The 12,405-nt window shown below is 46.7% G+C and overlaps 1 protein-coding gene across 7 annotated transcripts in view; it reads right to left on the bottom strand.

Annotated features, from left to right (window-relative positions):
* The window catches only part of LOC108925202 (neuronal migration protein doublecortin-like), a 41,134-nt gene extending 33,294 nt beyond the window's left edge, over positions 1 to 7,840 (bottom strand). For 2 of the 7 annotated variants that reach the window (XM_018737003.2, XM_018737004.2), the window contains exon 1: positions 661 to 776. In XM_018737003.2, coding sequence (XP_018592519.1) covers positions 661 to 756 — 96 coding nt within the window. In that variant the 5' untranslated portion in view covers positions 757 to 776. Of the gene's footprint in view, positions 1 to 660; positions 777 to 1,530; positions 1,632 to 1,768; positions 1,900 to 7,756 lie in introns of those variants that run through there. The other 5 variants (XM_018737011.2, XM_018737006.2, XM_018737005.2 and 2 more) reach the window with 5 other exon arrangements.
* Between the last annotated feature and the right edge of the window lie 4,565 nt (positions 7,841 to 12,405).

Here is a 12,405-nt window from a genome sequence, read left to right as displayed (position 1 = left end):
GCAAGTAGCACCAGAATAATAGGTGAAACATGCTGACACTGCAAACCATTATCCAAAAAAGGTTGTCATTCTTCAGACGATATCACTTTTACCACTGTTATTTTAAAAAAATGTGCACAAAGCAATCTTAATTTCACATGCTCTTGGAATAATTATAATCCGTGGCCTTCTGACATCATCCTAAGAGGAAGAAGCGAGAAAAGACCACCGGTAATAATTATGCGTTGCAGCTTTCCTCTTTTATTCAGACTACGAAAATTCACAAGCGGCTCCAGTTATACTGAAATCGTAATTTACTAAAATGATGTTTCAGGCAAAGCTGAAGACAAATGACAACACTGAACTAGAAATGCACACCTGGAGGAAAAAAATTTGCTCTTTCTAAGAATCCGGCAATGGTGCATCACCCTCTTTCCACACACGGTAACACACCGCATCACAACAGCGCTTTTATGAGCTCTTCTGGAGGGGCGGCTTATTGGAATTTTCAGATGAGGTCCGGGAGGCTGGGTGCAGACTGCTCCGAAACCCCTACCCGTCATCCTTCTGTCGCTAGATGACCGGTAGGGATTAGAGCAATCTACACCAAGCCTGCAGGCTCACACCTTGCAGGGGCCACGTCTGCACTCTGGCGCAAAGATGAAGAAGAGCAGCACTGACCTGCAGGACCCGCCCAGGCTGAACCCACAGTTGCCAGGGGCAAACACACTGCACACGATTTCCGGTGAACCCTAGTCCCACGTGGACAAGCTCCATTCATCTGCCTCATCTTGAAGGAAGGGGAACGCAGAAACGCCCGCTCTCCCCCCACAGCAGCAAGGGGGTTAGAGGACGAGGCGCTCCTCCATGAGGAAGTCTGATCGCCGCCGCGCAGACCGTTTCCCGGCTTAAAGACGCAGAACGGGCCGAAACGACGTGACGTCACGGCGGGCCGCGAGTCGGAGACGCCCGGCGCCAGCAGTCAGCTTGAGCAGCTCCTGCGAACCTTTGCGCCAAGACCCCGCGCATTTATTGGAGGAACGTCTCAAAAATACCGCTTTTTTTACATGGGACTAAGAAGGAAGACCGCGCTCTTCCCTACTGCCGCACCCACCCGTGGACCCGTGGTGTCAGTCAGGCGGTGTCCCCAGCCCATCTGCTCCTCCGGCCAGCGGCGACCCCACCCCCCGGACCGGAGGCTCGCGCCCCATTGTTTCGGCACAGCTCAGACACACACACATCGCCTCAGAGCTCCGAGGCACCCGGTCCGGGCGGCTTGTCACTCTCTCTCTCTCACACACACAGGCGAGGCGAGGCGAGGCAAGGCAAGGGCAGAGCGGCACACCTTCCCCACAGGGTGGGTGAGGAGGAGAGCCAAAGAACCCGGGTGTCTGCCCCTCCCTTCTCACTCCGCAACACGCTGACAGGGCCCCGAGAGCGCGGATGCCAGCCGCTTCAGCAAAACCAAACGCTCACGAGAGGAGGAAAAGTTGCACCGCGCGCTACCCCCACTTTACCCGAGTCAAGCGTGGAGATTAATAAATTACACACGCTGTGGATGTTACGCTGTCCGCAGCGCGGCGGCAGCCACCTGCTTCCCTCGGCGTTTCAAACTGCTCCCCCGCAGCAGCCCGTGACCTCAGGCAAGGACACCTCTCGCGCGCTCGCTCGCTCCCCGCGCCGCTTAAATCCTCGCGTACTGCTTTTTTTTTCTTTTTATTAAACGTGTCCGTTTTTTAAAGGCTCGCGTCCTTCCGTACGGATGCGCCGCGGCGCGCCTCGTACTCACCCGCGCTCCGGAGAGGGTGTGGATGCTGCACGCGAGCCAGACGAGTCTCTCACTGCCTTTGTCTGCAGCCTCAGCGCGACAGAGATGTGCGGCTGGGCGCGCTCGCGCTCCCTCGTTCTCGCGCGCGCGCGCGCGCGTGGCTTTGGGGAGCGTTCACGAGAACCCGAGCGCAAAACGACGCGAAAGGCGGGTGAAATCGATGCTGCTTTAATGAGGGGGGTCACTCGGTGTTTGTCTGTTTGAATCAGGAAATATAATTTCTGTGTTAACGAACCCCAGGGAAACTAAGTTTATGAATAATCCTGTCAGACTTGGGACGACACAGGAACGTTGTGAAACACGTACCAGCCAGGTGCAGAAGTCCCTACACGTCTCACTCTCACTCAATATTATATCGACGAGGCAAAGTAGAGAAAACGACCTTTGGCTGACTCGTAATTTCCATTTATTCGCCTGGAAACCGATTCCCCAACGCAAAATAGAAAAGTTGACGTCAGGAAATATCTCAGCCATGAGGCCAAAACCTCGCATTCACTGAAGGTTCCCCTCGCCATTAATCATTATTGAAGACACTCCGTGTAACGTGTGCGATAAATCATGTCACGTGTAAAATTCTGTCGTTTCGGCCCTCAACAACACTGCTTCTGTGCCCTCTTTCAAACTCAAAATGGAGAAGTAACTGCCTCACACTTCAACATATTTTTCCATTTTTCCTACAATCGCTGCCTCATTCCGTTTCCCTTCCCCAATCCTAAAAATTATTAACTGGCAGTAGTCGAATAATGTACAAATTCTCCACCTCAGGAGACTTTCCAAGCAATAAAAATAAGACTCAATAATAGGGATTGTTTTTCTGAGGGGTTAAGACTGCTCCTGGATTTGGCAAATTCATTTTTTTAATAAAGTTAAGTAACATAGGCTGACTACTCTTACACACCTCATAAGGGAATGTATTTTATGGCTATGCTCTGCACCCCAAATTCCTTCTGGAAATATGTGGATGAACAAAGTTTTTCCTTTTCCTGCACCTGAAAAATTTAACCTCCATGACAATTCAAAGAAATCCCTTTAGTGCAGGACTCTGTGTAACAGTGTCTGAGGAAAAAGGCCCTGAACAGTCACTAGTTGCACCTATAGCTGGAAATTTAGTCTTTGGCCCCAAAGGTCATGGGTTCCAATCCCACCTCCAGCCGTCATTCCCTTAAGCAAAGTACTTACCGTAAACTGCTCCATTAAACTTACCCACCTGTGTAAATGGGTAAGCAGTTACAATTGTAGGGACAGCTGGTAGCCTAGTGGTTAGTGTTTACTGCCTTTGGACACAAAGGTTGCAGGTTTGATTCCCACCTTTTTTGGCTGTAGTACCCTTGAGCAATATCGTTACCCTGAAATTGCTCCACTAAGACTTACCCAGCTGTATAAAATGGGTAAATACCTTAATGTTGTTACTTTGGAGAAAAGTGTCCGGTAAATGCATAAACGTATTAAAACCATGTGATACTCTAATTTCCCAGTGGGTATTTGCCTTTCCTTATTTATTCATTAAGTGTACCACCATCATGGTCTGTGATACAATATATCACGAGTGCACATAACAATACGCTTATGAAATATTACATGCTATACTAAGTGAAGTGAGTGGAACAGATATACTGTATTTTTGAATGAGGTGTGTGTGTGTGTGTTTATATCCCTGTTTGCAGAAACAGATTGCATGTCTCTGCTAATCCAGTTAAATCTCTCCCGGAGCTCTGCTGTCTCCGGTCACCACGAGCACTGGCCAAGAGGGACAGGGTGATGTCCACACACCAGTTGGACAGGCTCTTTATCAGGATGAGCACTCACTGCTGTTTGAAATGACTTTTGTTCTACTTAAACACAACTACCTTGGGACAGGAACGTCAGTCCTTCGTCCTGGTTTTACTTTGCCAAACTGAATAATATTTTGGATATTTACATTCACAGACTAGACAAATTGTATTGGAGACCCTTTGCAAAATGCAAAACCTTGGCACAGGCCCTGTCTTGGGAAAGAACAGCGACAAAGGAACTAGATGACCTTGTAAAAGATGTACACTTCAATGAACCTTGGGTCTCAGTAAACAACGAAGGTAAGAGCACAAAAATAAGTACTGGAAAGTGACTGACTTGACTATTCTATTTACCAGCTAAATACTCAGCTTAATAGATGAGGGGTGTGTGCATGCGACCCACCGTTTCACGTAATACAGCCCACTGGAACATTTGTAAGACTACTAATATATACAGTATCTACCAAAATTCCTATAAATTCCATTGAATTACATGGCAATAGTGACACATACAAACACGCTAACTCAATAAAATACAAGAAAATAAATACTATTTTTCAGTTTAAAGATTTCAGATTCAGTATTTCACATATGAGGGGGCGCGGTGGTGCAGTGGGTTGGACCAGGTCCTGCTCTCCAGTGGGTCTGGGGTTCGAGTCCCGCTTGGGGTGCCTTGTGATGGACTGGCGTCCCGTCCTGGGTGTGTCCCCTCCCCCTCCGGCCTTATGCCCTGTGTTGCTGGGTGGGTTCCGGTTCCCCGTGACCCTGTATGGGACAAGCGGTTCTGAAAGTGTGTGTGTGTGTGTGTGTGTGTGTGTTTATTTCACATATGGGGGTGCGGTGGCACAGTGGGTTGCACTGAATCCTGCTCTCTGGTGGGTCTGGGGTTTGAGTCCTGCTTGGGGTGCCTTGTGGCGGACTGGTGTCCCGCCCTGGGTGTGTCCCCTCCCCCTCTGGCCTTACACCCTGTGTTGCTGGGTAGGCTCCAGTTCCCTGCGACCCTGGCTGGGACAAGTGGTTCAGAAAGTGTGTATTTCACTTTTTTTTTTTTCGTGCAGTCCTCAGACCAGTTCATAAGAATAATTGCTCTACATCTTATCATGATATGTAACCTCATAATGCCTACTGCTAAAAATATCATAATTAGAATGCACTTTTGGAGAGCAGTGTGTCAGTTATTATGTCCTATTTTTCCTTTCTTTCTCATAGTAACATTCAAAAACATGCAACATTAAAGTACACATGAAAGCAAGCAGACCATTTTGTAATTATTCTAATTATTGTACCTTTTTCAGGAGTACAAAAGAAGGGCCATAGCCAGTATCCACCATGTTTCATGCTTCTCTGCATTGTCCTGCCTGTGTTGCTCGGTACCGATTGTTTGTTGGCATTTTCTAGTCAAGGTTAAAAGAGATCGTCTGCAAACATTCATACTTTGAGAGCACTCACTCGGCAACACTCAGGACTTAAAATATACAGTTACTTAAAAATATACGTACATTCAGGGAAAAACAAAAGTAGTCCTCCAAAAATCTAGTTGAGTAAAGGCCAAAAGTGTCAGATAAAGTGAATTATCAAGTAACTGTATTTAAATCAATATAAATTTAGCCGATGCTCTTCTCCAAAGCAACTTACAATGTTTATGTACCTAAAGTTATTTACACAGCTGAGTAATTTTACCAGGGCAATTTAGTATAAGTACCTTGCTCAGAAGTACTACAGTTGGAGGTGAGATTCAAATCCACAACCTTGGGCTCCAAAGGCACCGGCTCTGACCACTACACCACCAGCTGTTCTAATTCATAATAATATTTCTTTTCAGAAAATGAAATCTGCCCTTATAATAAAAGCAAAAGTGTCACTAATAGTAATTAAATAAAAGACAAAGGAGCACAGTGCATTTGTGTCCTAGAAACCTGGTTTGTTCAGTCAGTGCTGCAATAGCCTGACAGTTCGCCAAGTAAGAGGAGTTTCACAGTGCCCATACGAACGAGACAGGAGCAAATATGGACGTAGAAACAAGGCACATAGTTTATGGAGGAGGAGTTTCACAGATAAATGTTAGTTAGGCTTAAACAGGGCTTAAAGTGGATGTGCAGGGGAACCAGCAATGAGGTCCTGTGTGGGACAGCTGGTCTCAGCGGGAGGGAGGTACTGTACTGTGCTGGTTTGTCACTGAGAACGAGTGTAAAGGGAGTAAAACGTCTTCGCTGCATTCAAAAGTACAATTCGACATACAGCAAGTTGTACAAAGTTGACAGAATTAGTGATCACACGTTCGTTACACAGCTATTTTACATCATGTGCATTTAACATGACACTGGCTTGTGTGCATCCCTTTCCAGTAAAGGGGAACTTGTCATTCTTCCCAAATTAAGTGACGTTTACCTGCACAAAATACACCCTCGACTGAGTTATGCTCCAGCTCGCCATTACATTGCGATACATGATCAATGTTACCATGTTAATGGGCATGAAGAACGTGTCTCGACTCAGACACATACTTCATCTCAAAAACTGCTCTGTAGCGTGATGTTTAACAGAAACTCTCGAGTAGCGCTCACACGAAATGACATGATGTTTTCAGTCGGACTGCAGATACAGAGAAGATAGAGAAGACAGAGAGACAAGGAAGACAGACAGAGAAGATAGAGAAGACAGAGAAAATAGAGAATACAGAGAGACAAAGATCGAGAGACAGAGGAAATAGAGAAGACAGAGAGACAAAGAAGACAGAGAGACAGAAGACAGAGACAAACAAGACAGTCAGAGAAGACAGAGACAAAGAAGACAGACAGAGAAGACAGAGAGACAAAAAAGAGTCAGAAAAGATAGAGACAAAGAGGACAGAGAGACAGAGAAGATAAAGAGACAGAAAAAATAGAGAAGACAGAGAGACAAAGAAGACAGAGTCAGAGAAAACAGAGAGACAGAGAAGACAGAGAGACAGAGAAGATAGAGATAGAGAAGACAGAGAGACAGAGAAGATAGAGAAGACAGAGAAGACAGAGAAGATAGAGAAGACAGAGACAAAGAAGACAGAGACAGAAGACAGAGAGACAAACAAGACAGAGTCAGAGAAGACAGAAACAAAGAAGACAGTCAAAAAAGATAAGAGAAGACAGTCAGAAAAGATAGAGAGAAAGAAGACAGAGAGACAGAGAAGATAAAGAGACAAAAAAAATAGAGAAGACAGAGAGACAAAGAAGACAGAGAGACAGAGAAGATAGACAGAGGGACAGAAGATAGACAGAGACAAAGAAGACAGAGAAAATAGAGAAGACAGAGCAACAGAGAAGATAGAGAAGACAGAGACAAAGAAGACAGAAAGACAGAGAAGATAAAGAGACAGAGAAAATAGAGAAGACAGAGAGACAAAGAAGATGGAGAAGACAGAGAGACAAGACAGAGAAGACAGAAAATAGAGAAGACAGAGAGACAAACAAGACAGAGAGACAGAAGAGAGAAAAGAGACAGAGAAGATAGACAGAGAGACAAAGAAAGAAGAAAGAGACAGAGAAAATAGAGAAGACAGAGAGACAGAGAAAATAGAGAAGACAGAGAAGATGGAGAGACAGAGACAAAGACAGACAGAGAAAACAGAGAAGACAGAGAGACAAACAAGACAGAGTCAGAGAAAACAGAGAGATAGAGAAGACAGAGAGACAGAGAAGACAGAGAGACAAAGAAGACAGAGAAGACAGGGAGACGAAGAGACAGAAAATAGAGAAGACAGAGAGACAAAGAAGACAGAGAGACAGAGAAAATAGAGAAGACAGAGAGACAAGACAGAGAAGACAGAGAGATAGAGAAGACAGAGAGACAAAGAAGACAGAGAGACAGAGAAAATAGAGAAGACAGGGAGACAAAGAAGATAGAGAAGACAGAGAGACAAGACAGAGAAAAGAGATAGAGAAGACAGAGAGAAAAGAGACAGAGAAGATAGACAGAGAGACAAAGAAGACAGAGAAAATAGAGAAGAGAGAGAGACAAAGACAGAGAGACAGACACAGTCCTACGGTCGAGTTACGGATAGGATTGTCAAAGCCAAAAATGGCGCATTATTATTAATTTTCTTCATTCCTTTTTTTTTCTTCTTTTTTTGTTAAACGTTGAGCGCAGCCCGTGCGTGTTTAGCCGCGGCCGGCCGAGCCTTTCACACGTCCGTTCGACTCACCCAGACAGACAGACAGAGACACGGTGGTTCCGCTCTGATCCAGTTCGCTGCAGCAGCGCCTACAGCTCGCGGACGGCGCTCTGAGCGCCGATCATTCTCACGTGGCCGGTAAGAAGGGGCGTCTTGTTTCCATGGAGACGGCTGTGGAGATGAATGAAGCTAAAAGTGGCGAGAGGATGAGGGGGATGTTCTTAAGGTTAGCGGGCGGTGGTGCAGCAGGTAGCACTGGCGCTTCACGTGTCCTGGGCTGCGCCAGATGCGGTTCTATCTGTGCCACATGCGAGTCTTCGTGTTCTTCCCGTCAATTATGAAAATGTCACCATCGAAGATCTACTCAGTCAGTCACGTTCCATCTAGAGGTACGGAGGGGGCTCAAACTGCTAACCCACCGACGCTCATTGGCGACTCCCCCCATTAAAGATCCATTCAAGATGCATAAGGAAAATATTAAGGAGTTACATATAAAAGTCCACCAGTGAAAGCAAATAATCTCTAGACAATCATTTTTTTCTCCTGCAGAGAGACAACAAGAGCAAGTTCCCGATGGGTTTCATCCTGCCTGGGGCAAAAGACATGCAGTTTTTTTCAGGTCTCACCATTTGCAGGTTCTTCTTCACTTTCTCTGACTATTTCAGGATTCTGGCTTTAACAGCCTGTAATCCAGATGAGAAAAGTAACAATTTCCCACAGCCATCTAGCCTGATGGCAACAGTTTAGGCATATAAAACATGTGGGCACGTGTCATCCAATTTCATAGTCCATCACTTCTCCAGCAGGTGCCATAGAAAGGGCTGATACGCTGTGCTAATTCTCGCCTTGACCCATTTTGACTGAAAACCAAGTGAAATTTATCTCAGACTCCCAGCTCTGGCACAGATTTATCTTTGCATGGATTCCACAATCTGCGGTCTTCACGCCATTGAGCTTGAAAAGGGGTTTAACTGCCAGTTTGAATGTTCATATTTCTGCTATACGTTGAGGGGAGGGTCACGCCCAAGACCCGCATCACGTGCGAATGTCTCCCATCACAATGTATTAGGGACTTGTGTTCCTTTGGGACTGTTTTAGGGGGAAAGTTGGGTCATCTGAGGTTGGTTGCTCTTTGGCATCCCAGCCTCTGTTGTGTGTTTGTCTCTTAAGTGTAATTCATTCTGACCGCTGCCTCCTCACAGAATCCATCAGCTGTCTGAGTCGCAGCGCAGGGTCGCGACCCGCTGCGGGGGGGGGGCGAAGCAGGGGGTGCGGTTTAATGCCGGAAGCTCGAAGGGGTGTTACTGTACCAGCAGGCAGCCTGTTTAAAAGCTTAGTGTATATTTTTCTTCCAGCTGCCTTTATAACTTATCGGCATACGTTTCATTTGTCTGCAAATTCACATTAAGTTTTCCATCTCACTGTATTGTTTCATCCAAGTCTGATAAAATTAAACGAACCTAACAACATTTGAACTTTTTTACAATACTGTGTTTTTTTTATTGTTTTAGGCTGCAACAGACTGGCATCCTTTCCAGGTTGTACCCTACAGCCTTACACCCTGTGTTTCCAGGATGGGCTCCGGACCACTGCGATCCTGACTTGGGCAAGGTGACGACAGTGTGCAGGGATCAGCATGATTTCATGCTAGTTAATTAGATTAATGGATTTTACAGTGTGTACCTTACTCAGAGTACTTTCAATTTACGCATATGTATGTGTAAACTAAAGAATCATACAAATTCCGCTGTCTCCGACTGCAACATGCAAAAAGTGCAGTGTAACTTTGACTAAATTTCCCCGCATGCTCCCCTTTGTGCCTTAAAGGTAGTGGGCATGAATGAATTGCAAAAAAGCAGCGGCGTGTGCTCCGGGAAGTAAGGAGAAGGTGCAATATGGTCCTCATAAAGTTGCTGAAAAATCCAGTAAAAGCAAGATAGCAGTAGAGGCCGATCACAATGCAAGGTCACCTACATCCTTCTGGTATCTGCACCCCTGTAAAGGGACGAGGAAGCTGGTGGTCCTGGAGGAGCCCCTCTGGGAAACAAGCTGTAATCAGGTGATTCCAGCAAGTTCCAGGGGCACCAGGTGATCTGGTATCATTTTGAAATGTCCACCATGACGTCTCTAAGGAGTCAATATCACTGTTTGGGGCCACCGTAACTGGCGCCTTAAGGAGAAGCAGTGTCCTTTTCTCATGTGTGGGCTTCCTGGCATTGGGGCTGTGTTGGACGCGGCGAAGGGGTCCCTATTTTTAATTTACTGGCATCTTAATTACTGATTGCCTACCATCTCCTTTCAGTTCCACAGAAGGCAGGATGATCCGCCAGCATGCAAATTTAAATTAGATGTGCAGAACACCATAGTTTGACACCAAGCGCTTCCCAGCATTCACCATGGCACTCTAGTGAGATCAATCCCTGCATTTATATCACAGCTGGGAACAATATGAGGGCACATTGAGATCAGTGATTTGCACAAAATGCCTTTGAAAGGAGCAAGCAAGGAAAACAAGGGGCGGACCGGCAGTCGGGTGCGGTTTTTTTGCATCTCCGGCGTCCGATTCTGACGGCTGTCGCGGCAAGTGCCGCATACGAGCAGCTGAGTTTGCCAGGCAAATTGGCCAGCAGTTGACTTTGGACAGGGATGAGTAGGCGTTTGTCAGGACACTCATCAAGGGGGCAGTGGCAAAGGCCGAGACCGTGAAGAGTCTGGCCACAACACGGGGGCTTTACCCTGCCGGAAGGTGGCGAATTACCAGCATAATTTGCCACAGTCTAGTTCATTCTAATCAGAATGCATTCATAATGCCTAAAGTAGAGCATATTCACAGGAGAGGGGGGTGTGGTGGTGCAGTGGGTTTGCCTGGGTCCTGCTCTCTAGTGGGTCTGGGGTTCAAGTCCCGCTTGGGGTGCCCTGCGATAGACTTGCGTTCCCGTCCTGGGTGTTTCCCCTCCAGCTCTACACCCTCTGCTGCCGGGTTAGGCTCCGGCTCCCCGTGACCCTGTAGGGGACAAGCGGCTGCAGATGATGGTGATGATGATTCACAGGAGGTCAGTTTATGTTCATTTACTGTATTTTAACTGTCTTTATACAACATAAACCAGGTAACTACTAGTAGGTTGGTTCCATACCTTCATTCTATAGCATTGGTTATGAACTGGCAGCGGGTGGATTGTTACGGCTACTGTGACCCAGGTTCGAACGCCACCTCGCGGTACTACCCTTGATTTACCCTGATTTGCTCCAGTGAAAAAATACCCTGCTGCAAAGTGTAGTCGATTAACATTGAAAGTGGCTTTGGAGGAACGCATCAGCTGAGCTAATAAATAGCCCTAAATAATTTAGTGCATTATTTTAGTTACTTGTGTAGTGCAGTACACTAAATGTTGCATTACGCATACACATTTTCTGAACCGCTTGTCCCATACAGGGTTGCAGGGAGCCAGAGCCTACTCGGCAACACAGGGCATAAGGACAGAGGGGGATGGGGACACACCCAGGACGGGATGCCAGTCCATCGCAAGGCACCCCAAGCGGGACTCGAACCCCAGACCCACCGGAGAGCAGGACCCGGTCCAACCCACTGCACCACCACACCCCCCATTAAATGTTGCATTAGATTAATGTAATTTATCATACAGTCTCATACATTAATGGCTATTTGTGAAATGCAATATAGTAATATTATGTGTTACGTATTACTAATACACACACACACACACACACACACACACATTTTCAGAACCACTTGTCCCATACGGGGTCACGGGGAACCGGAGCCTACCCGGCAACACAGGGCGTAAGGCCGGAGGGGGAGGGGACATACCCAGGACGGGACGCCAGTCCGTCACAAGGCACCCCAAGCGGGACTCGAACCCCAGACCCACCGGAGAGCAGGACTGCGGTCCAACCCACTGCGCCACTGCACCCCCGACTACTAATACATTGTAAATGTAATAATTTAGTAATATAGTATATATTCTCGTGAAATTACCATTCAGATCAGTATTTCCAATGTGACGTGCCGCATCGTGATGCTTGCGAAGACCCGTTTAGAATCACACTGAAAATACCAGCCCAATTTACCTGTGTCAGATCGCTGTATGCGTGAGGTACTTTTACTGCCCTTTTGCAACACAGTGCAAACACTGCTAAAACACAAGGTTCGCCATGACATGGCATGGTCATCCTATGTACGTCGGAGATGTGTAGATTTCTAAACATGCAGTCGGCGGTTGCACGGCTGCGATGAATGGACACGCTGTGCTGATAACGGGCATTTGGTTTTACACTCCAGGTGACAATATTTCTGCCTTAAATCAGAGGAGCACAAAAAATGAGTTGATTACAGCCCTGGTCTTGGTGGGCCTTTAAAGGTGACAGTTGTGCATCTACTGCAGGTGGCATGGTGGCACAGCGAGTAGTGTGGCTGTCTCACAGTGCCTGGGTGGTGCATGAGGACATGGGTTTGATCCCCAGCTCAGTCTGTGTGGAGTTTGCATGTTCTCCCTGTGTTTGTATGGGTTCCCTCTAGGTGCTCTGGTTTCCTTCCACACTCAAAAGGCATGCTGTTCAGGTTTGCCCATAGTGTGTGAATGACAGAGAGAGAGAGTGTGTTCCACTGATGTGTGGATGAGTGATCCATTGTAAGTAGTGTATCTAGCAGTGTAAGTTAC

Source organism: Scleropages formosus, chromosome 13 (assembly GCF_900964775.1).
Source record: "Scleropages formosus chromosome 13, fSclFor1.1, whole genome shotgun sequence".
In the NCBI taxonomy this organism is placed as follows: domain Eukaryota; kingdom Metazoa; phylum Chordata; class Actinopteri; order Osteoglossiformes; family Osteoglossidae; genus Scleropages; species Scleropages formosus.
This window is presented reverse-complemented; position numbering and strand designations above follow the sequence as displayed.